Source organism: Cololabis saira, chromosome 6, assembly GCF_033807715.1.
Source record: "Cololabis saira isolate AMF1-May2022 chromosome 6, fColSai1.1, whole genome shotgun sequence".
Taxonomy (NCBI): Eukaryota; Metazoa; Chordata; class Actinopteri; order Beloniformes; family Belonidae; genus Cololabis; species Cololabis saira.
This window is the reverse complement of record NC_084592.1, coordinates 41,051,539-41,069,253: the sequence shown is the minus strand read 5'-3', so window position 1 is coordinate 41,069,253 and position 17,715 is coordinate 41,051,539. Positions and strand designations below refer to the sequence as shown.

The window sequence follows — 17,715 nt, the reverse complement described above, 5'->3', positions numbered from 1 at the left end:
ACGGAGAGACGTCGACCTCGGTGGTTCTGATCCAGAAACACGCGAATAAAACCCTCCAAAAGTCCAGCTGACACCGTTTTCTTCACAAAATCACATCATAAAATACTTTAATTCAGAAGCTACGAAAACGCTTGACGTTAAACCGCCGGCAGCCATGAAAAAAGCTTTTAACTATTTTACAGATGCGAAACCACCAACCCAACGTTAAAATTAGTCTTTAGTCCCATTCAGAGGGAAAATTTGGTGCCATTTCAAGTTTGTTTACGCCCAAAAAATCAGAAATTAGAAGTTTATCCTTCAACAAACTGATGTATTTTAAAAGCTTTTTATATGATAAGTAACTAAAGCTGTCAGTCATGTCAGTTGGGAGAGGAACAGATGTAATATATACAGGACTGTCTCAGAAAATTAGAATATTGTGATAAAGTTCTTTATTTTCTGTAATGCAATTAAAAAAAAAAAAAAAAAATGTCATACAGGCAGCACGGTGGCTTAGTGGTTAGCACTGTTGCCTCACAGCAAGAAGGTCCCCGGTTCGACTCCCAGGCCCGGCAGGGGCCTTTCTGTGTGGAGTTTGCATGTTCTCCCCGTGCTTGCGTGGGTTCTCTCCGGGTACTCCGGCTTCCTCCCACAGTCCAAAAACATGCATGCTAGGTTAATTGATGATTCTAAATTGCCCGTAGGTGTGAGTGTGATTGTGAGCATGGTTTGTGTGTTTCTATGTGGCCCTGTGATGGACTGGTGACCTGTCCAGGGTGTAACCCCTGCCTCTCACCTAAAAATGAGCTGGGATAGGCTCCAGCAGACCCCCGTGACCCCGCAAGGGATAAAGCGGGTAAGATAATGGATGGATGGATGGATGGAAAATGTCATACATTCTGGATTCATTACAAATCAACTGAAATATTGCAAGCCTTTTATTATTTTAATATTGCTGATTATGGCTTACAGTTTAAGATTAAGATTCCCAGAATATTCAAATTTTTTGAGATAGGATATTTGAGTTTTCTTAAGCTGTAAGCCATGATCAGCAATATTAAAATAATAAAAAGCTTGCAATATTTCAGTTGATTTGTAATGAATCCAGAATGTATGACATTTTTGCATTACAGAAAATAAAGGTCTTTATCACAATATTCTAATTTTCTGAGACAGTCCTGTAGATATACACCTGAATACTTTCTACTTTTGATTATCGGTGTGGGTTTCACTTGCAGCTTCGTTTTTTCATTTCCTTTCAACACCTGTAAGCCACGGCTCCATCCTGCCTGAGTGATGACGAGAGATAAGCCACGTTCTTATATTAATGTGACGCTTGAACAAAAAGGTGACACCTGTTATATGACAGTAGAATAACACTCAATTCAGAATCAGAATCAGCCAAGTCAGGTCAAACAAGAGAGGGAATCTGACTTGGTTATTTTCACTCACTGTACAGTAAATAGGCAAATAGACAAATGACAGCTCTTATTAACATATATACAATTTTTAAAAAGTGAATTGTATAAGGTAGACATGGTTATTGAAAGGTGCATTGTTACAGCATATTATTGTGTAATATAATAATAATAATAATAATAATAATAATGATGATGATGATAATGATGATGATGATGATGATGATTATTATTATTATTATTATTATTATTATTATTATTAATATTATTGTTGCACAGTGGTTGATTACTCTGAGACTCTATGAGTGATGAGAGTTCATCCGAGCAACAGCTTGGGGGAAGAAACTGTCTCTGTGTCTGGACGTTTTGGCCAGAGGTGTCAAAAGTATTCACATTCATTACTCAGGTAGAAGTATAGATACTAGAGTTTAAAAATACTCCTGTAGAAGTTGAAGTATCAACTCAAGTTTTTTACTCAAGTAAAAGTATAAAAGTACTGGTTTTAAAACTAATTAAAGTATAAAAGTAAAAGTAATGTAAGGGGGAAAAAAGCCATTAAGGACAAAAGCCATTGAAAATGAATGTATCTTAGTATAATGTAAATATATTAAAGAACCATATATGTGTACTATTGAGCATTAACATGTGTTTCAGAGAGCAGGAGATATGATGACTAGTTGCCTATAAGTATTGTAATGGTGCAAAAAGTCAAACTTCAGAGGCATGTTATCATTTATCCTAACCTTTATTGGAATGTACATCCAAGTTTAGTTGCAGGAATCTGAGGGAAAGGCCGAAATGAAATAGAGTAACGAGGCTGTTTTTAAAATGTAAGGAGTAAAAAGTACAGATAATTGTGTGAAAATGTAAGGAGTAAAAGTAAAAAGTCGTCTGAAAAATAATTACTACCAGTGAAGTATAGATAACCAAAATCTCTACTTAAGTAAGGTAACGAAGTATTTGTGCTTCGTTACTTGACACCTCTGGTTTTGGCGTACAGTGCTCTGTTGCGCCGTCCAATTGGTTTATTTTAGTACTTTTCTTTTTAATCATTTAATAAATATTTTAGAGTAATTTAAAAAAAATACAAAATCAGGGATTTAAGATATTCATTTGTTTATTTTGAATGACCTCTTGCGGCCCACGTGTAGTACCACCACGGCCCAGCAGGGGGCCCCGGTCCACACTTTGGGAATCGCTGCTTTAAAAGAGTTGGGTGCTCAAAAGCAGAGGATCATTTGGGATGTTTTTAACCTTTTCTTGCCACTAATGATGCTGAAAATTGAATTTCTGTCTTTTCAGGGGGACGTTGCATCGATTTCCTGACCTGCAGTAACCATGACAACACTGCCCATGAACCATTTCCCTGACTTTAACCCACACCTGACTCGTATACGTGGTGATTTACATACTTGTGACGTGAATAACACACGCACTGTCTCTCTGTGTGAGACTGGCGAGCCAGTGGCCAGAGATCTGCTGCCACTTCCTGCCGCACCGACAGAGACAGAGATGGAGCCTCAGCATCCGATGTCTGGTACCATAGCAACAGAGAGCAGCCAATGAGAAGGCTCCTTGGGACAGGGTCAGCAGCATCCCTGCATTCCTGGTGAAATGAGCAGTTGGCTTCACTCCGAATCACTTCCACGCAGGCTGTTGATCATTTACAACCTAAAATATAGAGAAATATATTCATGTCGTCTCTAAATGAGGCCGTAATCTCAATAAAAGCTTATTTTAAATTGGAACACGAAGATCACGTGATGTTTCTGATTTAAATTTTAGGGTCATTAATCAGGCTGCTCGCTGGCTGATGTGAGAAATACGTGACTTAATGCCCCCCCTCCTTTTATAAGAGATGCTGTCACGTACTGATGGAGCTGCGGCGGCTGCTGATGCTGCACGTGCCGCTGCGTCACAGAGATTCGGTTGCCGTGGCAACGAACTGGTGCCGTCTGAGGACGATGGAGGTCCAGACAATATAGAAAACACCAGTAAAAGAAGAGAAAATAAATACATTAATAAATGAAAATGAATTAACGGCAGGGTTTGAGCTGTCTGTCTGTCTGTTATATGAACATAAACCTTCACGCTCTGAACGAGTCACTTGTTTGATTAAATACCGCGGATTTATGTGTCAAAAGTGTCCCCAGATTCCGGGAAGTGTTGTAGTTAAGTGAAGGTGGCATGTAGTCTGTCCTCCGCGCAGAGGCGGTGTTTTACTGCTCAACTCGGAGCTGAAAACAAGAAGCCGGATGGTATGCGTCAAGTCAGCTTCCGACGGGCCTAACAGCCAGAACGTGGATGCGTTTTGGTTTAAAGAATAAAATAACTTTTTGTTTCACTTGGATAATAAGTATTTAAGTTCTTTTTTTTTTCAAATTTATATAATTCTCTTAATTTAGCTTTTGCTTTGTTTTTCTCAGTTGAAAACAATCAACATTTTCTTTTTGGAAATACTTCCTCTTCCTGGTTTTTGTATAATACTACTACTACTACTACTAATAATAATAATAATACTAATAATAATACAAATACTAATAATAATAATAATAATAATAATACAAATACTAATAATAACAATAATAATAATAATTATTATTATTACTATTATTATTATTATTACTATTATTATTATTATTACTACGCGTAAATTATTATTACTACGCGTACGCGTCAATCTCATGACATTACTGAGTGATTCTTTGGGAAAAATGTTTGTTTTTGCATGTTTTGTCACATTTACACAGACTCAAACACACACAGAGTTTCTATGAGTTCATGGGCTTGTTCTAGTTCTGCCTGGTTAAAAAAGAAAAAAAAGAGGCTTGAAATTTTGTGCTACTTGTGCTTAATTTATTTTTTTATTCTGTTATTTTATTTATATTATTATTTATTAAAGTCCTCAAATTTACTTTAAGATTATTTTAATTTAAGGTATTTTTTAATAATTTTAATTTATTAGGTTAGGGATTTATTTTTAGAGCCCTAGTGGTCACTCTCGGAAACGCAACTTTACCATCTTTCCTCATTGTTATCGAATCAGAACGTTTGAAAGCGCGCTTGTTTTATTTTGAAAAGCCTGGTCCCGGAAGTGTTCGCTCTCCCATACTTGTTTCTGCTTGACTCCCGCCAGAGAAAAAGATAAGCAAATGGACCGGGCGGTGGAAATGGAGAGGAGCGACAGGGCTGGCAGGGCAGGCGGAACCGTCGACGAGCCGCGGCGTGGCGGCCAGTGAGGGGGGTTCGGTTCTGAAACGACCCCCGGAAAACCACTCAGCTGGAGGAACCGACGTGTCTGCAGGAGCTGCAATAACTGGAGATTCTGCAGGGACGCTGGACTGACAGCGGAAAAGGTGAGGGATTATAACCGGGGGGGCTGGGGGGGTTCAGGGGGGGCACATGTGGCTGCAACCCCCAGGCCCCCCTAGGACCCCCCCTTCACCCCGGGGACCGACCCCCTCCTGCAGAACCAGAACCAGCACCAGGGACGTAACCTCCACCTGGGGGGTTCATGCATCCAGAGGTGGCCATGTGTCCAGTAGAAAGTTTGTCATTAAAGTTCACATGTAAAGGTGGATAATCCAGGTGCCATAAAGTAAAAATCCTGTCCAGCAGTTGTTCCAATCAGATACTAAACCAGCTCCTCTGCAGGTAAATGGTAGGTCCTTAGTGAAAACTAGTGGTGGGGAAAGAAATTGAAATTGTAATATATTGTTGCGCTCTCTGTCGCAATAAATAATCGATAAACTGACGGCAAATATCGATATTTTATTACAACACACATAATGGATTTACGCGGTTGTCACCGCACTATTGTTCATGCACTTCAATTAGTCCAGCTGTACAGTGTTTACATTTACAAGACTAGCAGGCAGTGAGGTGCGATGCAAAATTAAGTTGCTTACTGACTTTTCAGTATTAGAAACAAAGCAGTGCAATGTCCTGGTTTATATAAAACATGTTATTAATGTTCATGCACTTTAATTTGTCCAGCTCTACAGTGTTTACATTTACAAGCCTAGGAGGCAGTGAGGCTCTAAACAAATGCACTTTCTTTGTACATTGTATGAAGTTTTGGCATTGAATAAATACATAAGACGTTTTCCTTTTTATGGGTATTTTTTCTTTTTCAGTCACATATCGTAGGAGGAAATTTCTTACAATATATATCGAATATCATGTATCGTGATATTATCGTGGGCCACATATCGCCACAGTATTGAATCGTGAGTTACCCGTATCGTCCCACCCTTAGTGAAAACCCCTGTTAGTTATATAGTTAATATTTATTTCGGTCAATCACAAACATAAAAATCAACAAACAAGATACCAAATATCCACAGGTTTTTTCCTGGTCAACATTGTGATTATTTTGACCGAAAATGTCTGGGCTTGAAGCATAAAGCTTATCTTGCCCACCTTTTAACATAGTAAAATATACAAAAAGAACAAATGAAGTATCACAGGGTTACACACAAAAAAAAATAATAATAGCTGTAATAACTGTAATAATAGTAATAATAATGATGGCTCTGAAAACAGAAAGTGAAAAGATGCTAAAGAAACTGACAAAACCAATTTAGGTTGTCATTTCATCTCATACATGTGTACATTCTTCTCCCTGTTCTAAATGTACAGGCTGATCCAGAAACATGGCAGGGTTTTTACTTTATGGCACCTGGATTATTCACCTCTGTCCCAGACCCTGCTGCCCCCCGGTAGCTCAGCTTGGCTCGGTTCGGTTAGTGCAGTGGTTCCCAAACTTTTTTTTGCCAGGGCCCCTTTTGTACGTAACAGAATTTTCGAGCAATTTATTTCATATATTGAACATATGTGCGAAAAAACTGTCCATCTCTGTAAAAATAGATTTTCAACCTGACCAGCTCCCAGAGATTGAAACAACAACAATACAAACGGGAGCCAAAATCTGAACATTTGCTCTACAAAATTACACCTTTAATCCCCACATCTTTTCAGTGATGTGAGTGGGCTTGCTTCATGTGTGCAACACATTTCTTTTTTTTCATTTTTACTGTGCAGTACAGTATGCATTACTTTCAACATATTTTTTCCAAAAATTACCATCTCCCTGAGGGAAAAAAAACAGCAGCAACAGCTAAACAAATAATCAAAATTTCAACAATTGCTCTGCAAAAATGTCAGCTTTAATCCCCACACCTTTTCAGTGAGCGGGGTGGGCTTGTTCATGTTACAGATCCTCTCAAACCGGTTGCAGGTGAGAGATTAACACATGCATCTTCCTTCCAGTAGCACCAGGTAGTTGTGGGGCCTGAAGCAGCAGGTCCACAGTTAGATTTGTCGCGCCCCCCCTGCAATAGCGCTGCGCCCCCCAGTTTGGGACCCACTGGTGTAAATAAAGGCCAGTCCGGACCAAGGATTGTCACAGAATAATTTGTAAATGTTGACAAAATTTTCAAAATCATAACAATTTGTTTTGTTTCAAATTAGAATAAATTTACAGTTAAATTCATCAGCAGCTGAACAGTTAACAAGTCTCTGTCTTTGAATTTTTAGAACATTGGGCACATAAATGAAAAAAGAGTAACAGATGAGTAAAATGTCTCAAAATGTCTCTTACAATGTGTGCATTGAAATGGAAAATAACTTCTTAAGCATTTTTTTCATCAAAGCAAAACACTTAAAACATTAAAAAAAAACGTACCTTCAACATTTTTGAGGCTTTTTTCTTTTTTTCCTGAAACGAGGAATGAAAACCAATCACAAATATAATTTTTGTGATTATTTGGCGTGTGATTATTTACCAGCATATTTGAAATATGCTGGTAATGTGTCAGCCAACCACAAAAATCTTTGGAATCATTTATTTTTTGTCCTTGCCCGGTGCAAATGACATAAATAAAGTACGTGGTTTGGTCGTTAAAAAATAAAAAGTAACGTTACGTGAACAATAAATCAAACGCTCCCTTCCATGCAGTGTGTGTTTAGGAAGTAAAGACTGGAATACGCTATTCACAAAAGCACAAATAGTGGTGTTTTACTAATATTTATATCGTACAAATATTTTAAAAATTACGAAAAAACAGGTCGGGACTCAGTTAGAATATATCACTATGTTCTTTTCTGCTCACTCAGTCAGTCATAATAGGTGGAGCTGAGTCATGGCTGAGCGGTCAGCGTTGCCGTCTTTGGTGTGAGAGATCGAGGGTTCGAGACCTGCTGTATGTGAAGATTATCGTCAGTAATTCGTGTTTTTTTTTTCCCGGTAATGCGTACCAGCACAGAATCTTTTGGTGGTACGGAGTACCGGATCGTACCGGCTTACTTTCACCCCTGGTCCTTAGTGAAAACCCCTGTCCTAAATGTACAGGCTGATCCAGAAACACAGCAGGGTTTTTACTTTATGGCACCTGGATTATTCACCTCTGCCCCAGACCCTGCTGCCCCCCGGTAGTTCGGCTTGGCTCGGTTCGGTTAGTGGGTGCAGCCCAACACATGGATTCCTGCAGCTGGTGGGTCCTGTTAGCAGCCTGTTGGGTGTCAGGGGGGGCCACATGTGGCTGCAACCCCCACACCCCCCTAGGACCCCCCCTTCACCCCGGGGACCGACCCCCTCCTGCAGAACCAGAACCAGCACCAGGGACGTAACCTCCACCTGGGGGGTTCATGCATCTAGAGGTGGCCATGTGTCATGTGTCCTGCACAGAGAAAGTTTGCAATCAAGAAGAAAAAGCTACAGAGCTTCTTTTAATGAGTTTGTAATTAAAGTTCACGTGCAGAGGTGAATAATCCAGGTGCCATAAAGTAAAAAATCCTGTCCAGCAGTTGTTCCAACCAAATATTAAACCAGCTCCTCTGCAGGTAAAAGGTAGGTCATCATTACGTTACAACTCTTGGTATTTTTTTGTTTATGCCCAAAAAAGGAATGTTTTGTTAGACACGAGCATAACTAGTGCCATGTTTTTGCCTTTAAATATGTTTAAAGGTATGAAAACATTAAAGTTTTCAGTTATAATTGCATAAATTGTCTATATTTCTTTGCTTAGTTATATAGTTAATATTTATTTCGGTCAATCACAAGCATAAAAATCAACAAACAAGATAACAAATATCCACAGGTTTTTCCCTGGTCAACATTGTGATTATTTTGACCGAAAAGGTCTGGGCTTGAAGCATAAAGCTTATCTTGCCCACCTTTTAACGTAATAAAATATACAAAAAGAACAAATGAAGTATCACGGAGTTACACAAAATAATAATAATAATAATAATAATAGCTGTAATAGCTGTAATAATAATGATAATAATAATGATGGCTCTGAAAACAGAAAGTGAAAAGATGCTAAAGAAACCGACAAAACCAATTTAGGTTGTCATTTCATCTCATACATGTGTACATTCTTCTCCCTGTTCTAAATGTACAGGCTGATCCAGAAACACGGCAGGGTTTTTACTTTATGGCATCCGGATTAAACACCTCTGCAAAAAAACAACCAACAGCTGACTGTAACGTTAAAATTTAATAAAGAAACGTCTCGTAATGTACAGAGTTGTACAGTGATATAAACCACATTATATCACATTACTGTTCCTGCTGTATGTTTAAACCATTGACGTAAACACTGTGGTTCAGTCAGCTGTTCGGTCTCTCTACATCCCGTGTGTCTGTCCATTGAGCTGTTACGCTGAGAGCGCCCCCTGCAGGTTTGGTAAGCGGTTATGAAGCGTTTTTCTTTTGAAGATGGTTTCTTGTTTTATATCGTTTTGTGCTTTGCATCGTTTCTCTATTTGCAGCGCGTTTGATGATGCTGCATTTGTCTTTGTTTTTTGCAGCACGTTTTTTCATTTGCACCACGTTCCTCTTTTTGTACCTCGTTTTGAGTTTGTGAATTTGAATCGTTTCTGTAATTGAAGCCGTTTTCCTTAACTGAGACGCATTAGGCCGTTGCAGTGTCTTTGGCCCTTGTTGGCCACCGTATGATTTAGTCTTAAATGTTGTCTGGTATCTAATGGCATTTTTCCACTAGGACCTACTCAGCTCTACTCATCTCAGGCCACGTTTCCACATAGCCGGGTATTTACAAAAACTGATATTTCCCCCTCTACGATTTGAAAAATACCATCATTTACACGAACGCGCATGAATACGCTGAATCCTGGAAAAAAACATCAACAAATGACACGAGTAACTTCCAGTTACTTCCAAGACGGAACGAGAGTCTTTCGTTTGGAGTGACAGAGAAGTGGAGTTACTTTTAAGTGTGACTTTATAATATAAAACAGGTAAAATACCAGAAAATATTGACGGTGGCCAAACAAATTGTAAACACAGGTCGCACAAATGACGCTGGTGACGTTTCTGTCGCATAATGTGACGTTCTGAAGCCTAAATGTCAGTTTCCCTCAGTTTACAAGCAAACGTGAAGACGGAGGTTTTGCAAATCTCCACTTTGGCCGGAGTTTTCAGGAATGATCGTTTTTGGTGACTTTGAGAAACGCATGAAAGCACCACCGTTTTTGCTACGTGTAAACGGGGCCTTAGTCTTAAATGTTGTCTGGTATTTAATGGCGCTTTTCCACCAGCACCTACTCGGCTCTACTCATCTCAGCCTGGTTTCTTTTCCACTACAATCCAGCACCTGAACAAGAGGCAGCCTTCAGAGTCTCTTTCTCTGATGTCACATCCTGACTCAGACGTCTGACTCCAACCCCCCGACCAATCGGTGGCCTGTAATGTGATGACGTCAGATATGGCCCGACTCAGCCGCTTAGGGCGCTTTTACACTAGTACCTACTCAGCCCGACTGGACTCGCCTCGGTTTTGCGATTCTCCACTACGGGCCGAGGCGGGTGGAGGCGTGATGAGTAGATACTTTTCTGTATCTATTCTGCCGAGGTTCTAAGCGTGCTGAGTCGGGCTGTGATGTCATCACACTACAGGCCACCGATTGGTCGGGGGGTTGGAGTCAGATGTCTGAGTCAGGAAGCGGGAATCAGCGAAAGAGCGACTCTGACTTCTTGTTCATTTGATTCCAGCAGCAACGGCAGCAGAAGTCTGTTTGGTGATCCAACTCTGAGGTGCAGATGTTCATAAACCTGGTGCTGAGGAGAGAATTAAAAAGGGATCTAGACGGGAGATAAGGAACGACCAGATCTACCAGGAGCTCTGTCTCTTCATAGCTGCTCGTGGCAAACAAACAAAAAAAAAGTGTCGCCGCTTGAAGCTTCTCTCACTCTCATTTTTTAACTTGATATCAAACACAAGTCACAGACCCAGCAGCACATCTATCATCTCCTCCAGGTTCTACATCTTTAGTGTTGTTGTCTTCTTTGTTTAGATCACACAATCAAATACGTCACAGCAGCTTCGCTCCAACCTCCTACTTCTGATCTGGGTGTCGAAAATAAACGAGGGCAAGTCGAGTCGAGTCGGTCTGAGTAGGTACTGGTATAAAAGTGCCATTAGAACCTCGGCAGAGTAGTTACAGAAAATATCCACTCGGCACGTTAGACCCCTAGTGGAAAAGAACCAAACCGAGCCGGGCTGAGTAGGTGCTGGTGGAAAAGTGCCATAAATGAACCCTTGATTGATGTCCCGGCGTCTCTCTTCCCGCCTGCAGGTCGCTCAGCATGAGTCGGGAAGGGTGGATGAAGAAGAAAGCCTTCGCCAGCGATGACAACGGTTGGAGCGAGAGGGTGGGTGTCGCTGCCGAGGGCCTCGTGTTTCTGTCCTCTGCCCCCGCTCACCTGTGTCTCTGCGTTTTCCTCACATGCAGGGCGGCTACATGGCCGCCAAGGTGTCCAAGCTGGAGGAGCAGTTCAGGCTGGACGCCCCGCGGGAGAAGCAGAAGGACGGAGCCTGCTCCAGCATCTTCGGCGGGGTCGCCATTTACGTCAACGGATACACAGGTGACGCGTGCGTCCAGTCCATCACCCGTGGTTTGATTGTTCCTTTAGAACAGGAGTCGGCAACCCGCGGCTCCAGAGCCGCATGTGGCTCTTTAGCGCCGCCCTAGTGGCTCCTGGAGCTTTTTCAAAAATGTTTAACCTTTTTTTTCTTTTTTTTCTCTTTTTTTCCTCCTTTTTCCTTTCCTTTTTCTCGAAATTTTGATTTTCTTTCTTGAAATTTTGACTTTTTTCTCGACATTTGACTTTTTTCACGGCATTTCGACTTTTTTCTCAACATTTCGTCTTTCGCCATTTGCCTTCATTCTAAGGCTTAAACATCTAAGACTTTTCATTTTTTGTGGCTCCAGCCCAGACATATTTGTTTTTTGTGTTTTTGGTCCAATACGGCTCTTTCAACATTTTGGGTTGCCGACCCCTGCTTTAGAAGAAAGGCTTTTACGTTGCCATCTAGGGGTGTAACGATACACTAATCTCACGATACGGTACGATACACGATATTGAGGTCACGATAACGATACGATATTATAGCAGTATTTTTTTAATTACCTTGAATAAGGAACATATGACTGGGAAAATGGTCTTTTATTTGAAAGACACAAAATACAAAACAATACTGTACGTTATTACTTAATTATTATTAATTAAGACCAACATCAATAGCAAGACTGGGAGACGGAGACATTTTCAAATAAGAATTAACAGGATGCAGCAAAGCATCATGGGTCTGAGGAGGAGACAACCTGTCTTTTAGAGATGTGTCCACGGAGGAGCTACGAGGACCAAGTCCTGTTAGAGCAAATACCTTGTTGTTGCTTCAACTTTCACGCAAACGCAGCGAGAGTTGAACGAGTTGTGAACCAGAACCAGCCCTGGAACCGGTTTGGTGGAAAAGGGGTATCTGTCATTTTCTGGGAGGTATCAGGTATCAGGTATTCAGATTCTAAACACTTTCCTTTTCAGTGGAATTTAATGCAAACAAAAAATAAAAGGTCACGATGAGCTTTTATTTTGAAACCGTCGCGTGTCTGAAGTGTGACTGATCCGTTCTGTTGCCGCTGCTGAACGTCTTCTGTGGCGTCTCGTTCTCCTCTGCGATCAGATCCGAGTGCGGACGAACTCCGCAGGCTGATGATGCTGCACGGCGGCCAGTTCCACGTCTACTACTCCCGCTCCAAGACCACCCACATCATCGCCAGCAACCTGCCCAACTGCAAGGTCCAGGAGCTCAGAGGGGAGAAGGTCATCCGGCCCGACTGGATCACTGACAGGTGAGGGGGTTCTGGTGGTCTCGGAGGGTCTCTGTGACTACGTTTACATGCAGTCAAAATTCGGGTTATTGCTAATATTCTGGTTACTGAAACATTCGGAATATTCCGTTTCCATGCGTGAGCAAACAGGGTTATCCCTGTATACATGGTAATTAATCATTTGGGAAATCTGGATCAAACCAGCGACGTGAGGAGAACGTCATGACGCAATTCCCGTCATTTCCGCTTCTTCTTCCTGTATCCAAATCCAAAACAACAATAACAGAAGCACGGCGGATAATGAACAGCCCAGTAGAAGTCGTTTTAGATAGATATACTTTATTAATAGACTCAGGGTCCATTTAAAAAAGACAAACACACATACAAATTTAAAAAAGACAGTCATGCCAGTGTTTCCACATTGCTGATTGATATCTCACAGCACTCTGTCCAGGATTGGTCAACAGCATTAAAACAGAGTTTTGTGTGTCATTCAGTCGACAAATGAATCTATACATCAATTTTCTCAACGGAGCATGAAAAGTGTTTATACGCATTTGACAGAATAACTCACTCACACTACACAACACTCGTTTTGTTTCTTGGCCCTGTAGTTCGCCTTTTTCAGCGTCTTCCAGTGGAGCTTGATCTGGTCTGGCGTTCGTACAAATGCTGCTTCGTGCAACTTTTCGCTCACCTTTTTGTAAATCTCGCTATCCCGGTACTTTCTACCGTCTACAAATGACAAAATGTTCATATCTTTCATTACATTTATGAAGTGATTAGTCTCCTCTTGGTCTTGCGTTTCTCCATGTTTATAAGAACTTCCTGGACTCAAAAGACCAGGATTCCTTGTGAAAAGAACATGCGCAGAAAACAAATTCCTGTTCCTTTTGATGGGGAAATCCCGTTAAGCTATACATGACCAAATATTCAGGTTAGAAAAGGAGTAACCCAGGGGTCATTTTCGGGTTTTAAAAACTGGAATATGAGCAAATTTAGTTTAGTTTAGTTTATTTTGCACATAAAACATAACAGTAAAAAACAAAGGTCAAATGAAAGATTGTGCAGGAGAGGTGGAAGCCAAAAAGGCTTATGAAAATGCCTCCCCTTTATAAAACAAACATAAACAACAATAACAACAGCAAAAGCAAAAACACAATATAGAAATAGATAATATAAGACAGAAAAAGACAATTTAACATGAAAAAGAAAAACACTACTGAATTATTGAAAGATGGAAAAAAAATGAAGGAAATGTAGTATAATTGCATGAAAAAAAGTACAATTTAAAAACTCCAGATGTGTTTCTGATCTTAACTAAAAAAATGCTTTTTTCAAGTGTTTTTTGAACAAAGCCAGTGAAGATATTGATTTTAGTGATGTAGGTAAATTGTTCCATAGCGACGGTCCTCTGTATTTTAAAGTGCGTTGATTGTGTGAAGTCCGGCATAAAGGAAGGTGAAAGTTCTTTGAGTGTCGTGTCTGATATGAATGGATGTCTGAGGAAAAATGTGGGTTATTTAAAGGGGTTATTGGTGTTTACATGGCCGTGCGCAACCGGGTTATTGCTAATATTCCGGTTTTAAAAGGGTTATTGATGCATGGAAACGCAGTCAGTGTTGACGCTGTCTTGTCTCGTGCAGCATCGCCGCCGGGCGTCTGCTGCCTTACCTGGAGTACCAGCTGTATGCTAAGCAGAGGAACGCGCTCTTCCCCGGCGCGACCCGGCGCCAGACCTCAGAGGCGGCGGGACCGAGCCGCGGTTCCGCTCACCCCAACGTCCATCACAATCTCCATCCGCCGCCGCCGTGCAACACTGAGCTCTCTGTTCCCCACAACGGGTGGCCGTCGTCCACCTGCAGGAACAACTCCGTCCCTGTCCCCGGCCGGGCCGGAACCCCCTCCCGGACCCCCCAGCACCACCCAGAGGCCCGTCTGGTTACCGCCCAACCGGATCGGCCCATATCCAGTCAGCTCATCACGGAGTCCAGACACCCGCCGCGTAGCCCCCACCAGACAAAGCCCCCACACAAGCCTCCACTCCCCGCCCACCCGGAGGAGGAAGAAGCAAAGATGTGAGAATTCAAATGAATCTTTTATTTTATTTTGAAATTAAGTTATTGTTTTGCACATTTAAAAATGTTATTTTGAAATAGAAGTTATTGTTTTTTTTTTTTTTTTTTAATTTTGAAATTGAAGAATTATTGTGTTTTTTTTATTTAATTTTTTTAATGAAGTTATTCTTTTTTAATTTAATTTTGAAATTGAAGTTATTGTTTTTTTTTTAATTGAAGAGTTATTGTGTGTTTTTTTTATTTTGATATTGAAGTTGTTTTTTATTTTATTTTAAAATTGAAGTTGTTTTTTTTAATTATTTTTCCTTTTATTTTGAAATTAAGGAGTTTTTTATTTTATTTTGAAATTGAAATGGTTTTTTTATTTTATTTTGAAGTTGAAGTTATTGTTTTTTTATTTTATTTTAAAATTGAAGTTGTTTTTTTTAAATTATTTTTCCTTTTATTTTGAAATTAAGGAGTTTTTTATTTTATTTTGAAATTGAAATGGTTATTTTATTTTGAAGTTGAAGTTATTGTTTTTTTATTTCTATTTTGAAATTGAAGTTATCGTTTTTATTTTATTTTTCCTTTTATTTTGAAATTAAGGAGTTTTTTATTTTATTTTGAAATTGAAATGGTTTTTTTATTTTATTTTGAAGTTGAAGTTATTGTTTTTTTATTTTATTTTAAAATTGAAGTTGTTTTTTTTAAATTATTTTTCCTTTTATTTTGAAATTAAGGAGTTTTTTATTTTATTTTGAAATTGAAATGGTTTTTTTATTTTATTTTGAAGTTGAAGTTATTGTTTTTTTATTTCTATTTTGAAATTGAAGTTATCGTTATTTTATTTTTCCTTTTATTTTGAAATTAAGGAGTTTTTTTATTTTATTTTGAAATTGAAATTGTTTTTTTTTTTTATTTTGAAGTTGAAGTTATTGTTTTTATTTTTACTTTTATTTTGAAATTTAAGTAATTTTTTTTGAATTTTTTCCTTTTATTTTGAAATTGACGAGATATTCTGAAACAGTTGAAACATCTTTTCTTATCTTCTGCCGCAGGAACGGACTGATGCCGACGTCGCCGGACGTCTCCAGCCCTTCTTCACACGCGAGCGAGAAGCAGCGAGGAGGAAGAGCAGGGCCGGGTCCCGCGGGGGCCTCAGCGGGGGGGGCGGACCCCTCCCTGACCAACGGACACGCCCACGTCGTCAACGGAGCCTTCAAGCCGGAGGACCCGCCCCCCGGCGCGGGCCGCCCCCACCCAGACAGACCTCGGCACGCCAAGCCCGACCCGTACGAGTTCCCCCCCAGCCCTCCGAGGACTAGACCGCCCCCCGGCCCGGACCCCGACCCCGAGGGCCCCCCCCGGCCGCTGCAGGGGCCCCCCCTCGACCAAACTCCGGAGTTTAGCCCGCCGTCCTCCGTCCGGCTGAACGGGAGTCTCCACCCCGGGCCGGACCGGCCCCCCAGCCCCCGGGGGCCCGCACGGGGCCCCCCGGGGCTGCAGGACCAGGCCGGGGGCCTCATCTCGGAGTACTACTCCCACTCGCGGCTGCACCAGATCTCCACCTGGAGGATCGGCTTCTCCGACTACGTCAACCAGCTGCACGGCCGGCACACGGCGGGGCCGAGCCCCACGTTCCCGGGGAGGGACCGGCTGAGGAGGTCCGGGGCCCGGAGGCCCGGTGGTCCAGGTAAGGGGGGGGGGCCCGGTCTCCGCGGTAACGTGGGTGATAGGGATGGGAATTGATAAGATTTTTCCAATTCCATTTTCGATTCTGTTTAAAGGGGACCTATTATGGCATCTAATACCTATTTTAAACAGGCCTTGAATGTCTTAAAAACAAGCTTGTGATTGTTTTTGCTAAATAAATTAGAAATTCAGCCTCTGAGCCATGTTTTTATCATCCCATTCTCTAACCTCATTATCTATGCAGGATTCTGAGTGGGCGGGGCTATGATAATGAGGCTCTGTGCTGATTGGCTGCCTGAATGACGCGATACACCGCTACGAAAAAATTGCAGAAGCTCCGCCCGGCCAGAGTTAGTTGTGGGCGTGGTTTCACGCATCGTAGGCCAACCGATGTAAATCACATTTTAGTTACGTAACGACGGGAGCAGAATCTGAACAGCTCGTAGATCCACATCACACTGGACGGCTCATCCGGGCGGCTGTACAGACACTGCAGAATTTGGTTGCTTTCCTCCTTCTCTGAGTTGGCAGGCTGAGGGGAGACCACTTTATATATGTTAAAGCAAGAAAAAACGTGTTTTTCATAATAGGTCCCCTTTAACTTTTTGATTCTTTATTGATTCTCTTATCGATTCTCATTTGGAAAAAAGGAGAACAAACAGGTTGATTTTAGCATCAACTTTGTTTTATATCTTTGAACAAAAAAATACAAGTGAGGTGTTAAGACGCCCCCAGCCTTGGGCTCCCCCATGGTGCCAGGGGGTCCCCACAAAATTATTTGTAATATAAAATATGTATTTAATATAAAATAATAAAATAAATATTCTTCTGTAGAAATTAACTAAATACAACAAATTATTCTGTGGCAATTACACAAGAATGTCCAGTAAAATGTTCAACACCACAAACTTAGTCACAGCTCGGTGACATTCATCTATTCTGGCCTGATACTCTTCCCTGCCTTGATGGAAGGAGAAGCTAGTGGTAGACTAGTAGTCCACCGGAGCCCGGCTCGTCCTCGTGGCCGAGTGCGCAGCTCTTCCTGCCACACGCTGGCCGACTCCACGGGTTGCGGAGGAAAGCCCCAGCCAGTCCTAACAGTTTCCTCCCTTTGTTGAAATGTCCACATTGCAAGTATTGTCGCTAGGAATGGGCGATATTTTACCATTCACGATATACCGTCCAAAAAATTCCCCACAGTAAGAAATTGTCATCTCGCGGTAAAAATGAAAGAAAGAAAGAAAGAAAGAAAGAAAGAAAGAAAGAAAGAAAGAAAGAAAGAAAGAAAGAAAGAAAGAAAGAAAGAAAGAAAGAAAGAAAGAAAGAAAGAAAGAAAGAAAGAAAGAAAGAAAGAAAGAAAGAAAGAAAGAAAGAAAGAAAATTCACGTCGAGGTTTTTGTGTAACAAACATGGCGGATCTGAGTCATT

General features: G+C 41.0%; 1 protein-coding gene across 1 annotated transcript in view; it reads left to right on the top strand.

The window, feature by feature from the left end:
- Nucleotides 1-4,532: 4,532 nt before the first annotated feature.
- rev1 (REV1 DNA directed polymerase) overlaps nt 4,533-17,715 on the top strand; it is a 40,154-nt gene continuing 26,971 nt past the window's right edge. Inside the window, exons 1-6 of the mRNA XM_061724148.1 lie at nt 4,533-4,753; nt 11,000-11,075; nt 11,156-11,288; nt 12,388-12,556; nt 14,182-14,613; nt 15,654-16,288. Of these exons, the coding sequence (XP_061580132.1) occupies nt 11,010-11,075; nt 11,156-11,288; nt 12,388-12,556; nt 14,182-14,613; nt 15,654-16,288 (1,435 nt within the window). The 5' untranslated portion in view covers nt 4,533-4,753; nt 11,000-11,009. The remainder of the gene's footprint in view (nt 4,754-10,999; nt 11,076-11,155; nt 11,289-12,387; nt 12,557-14,181; nt 14,614-15,653; nt 16,289-17,715) is intronic.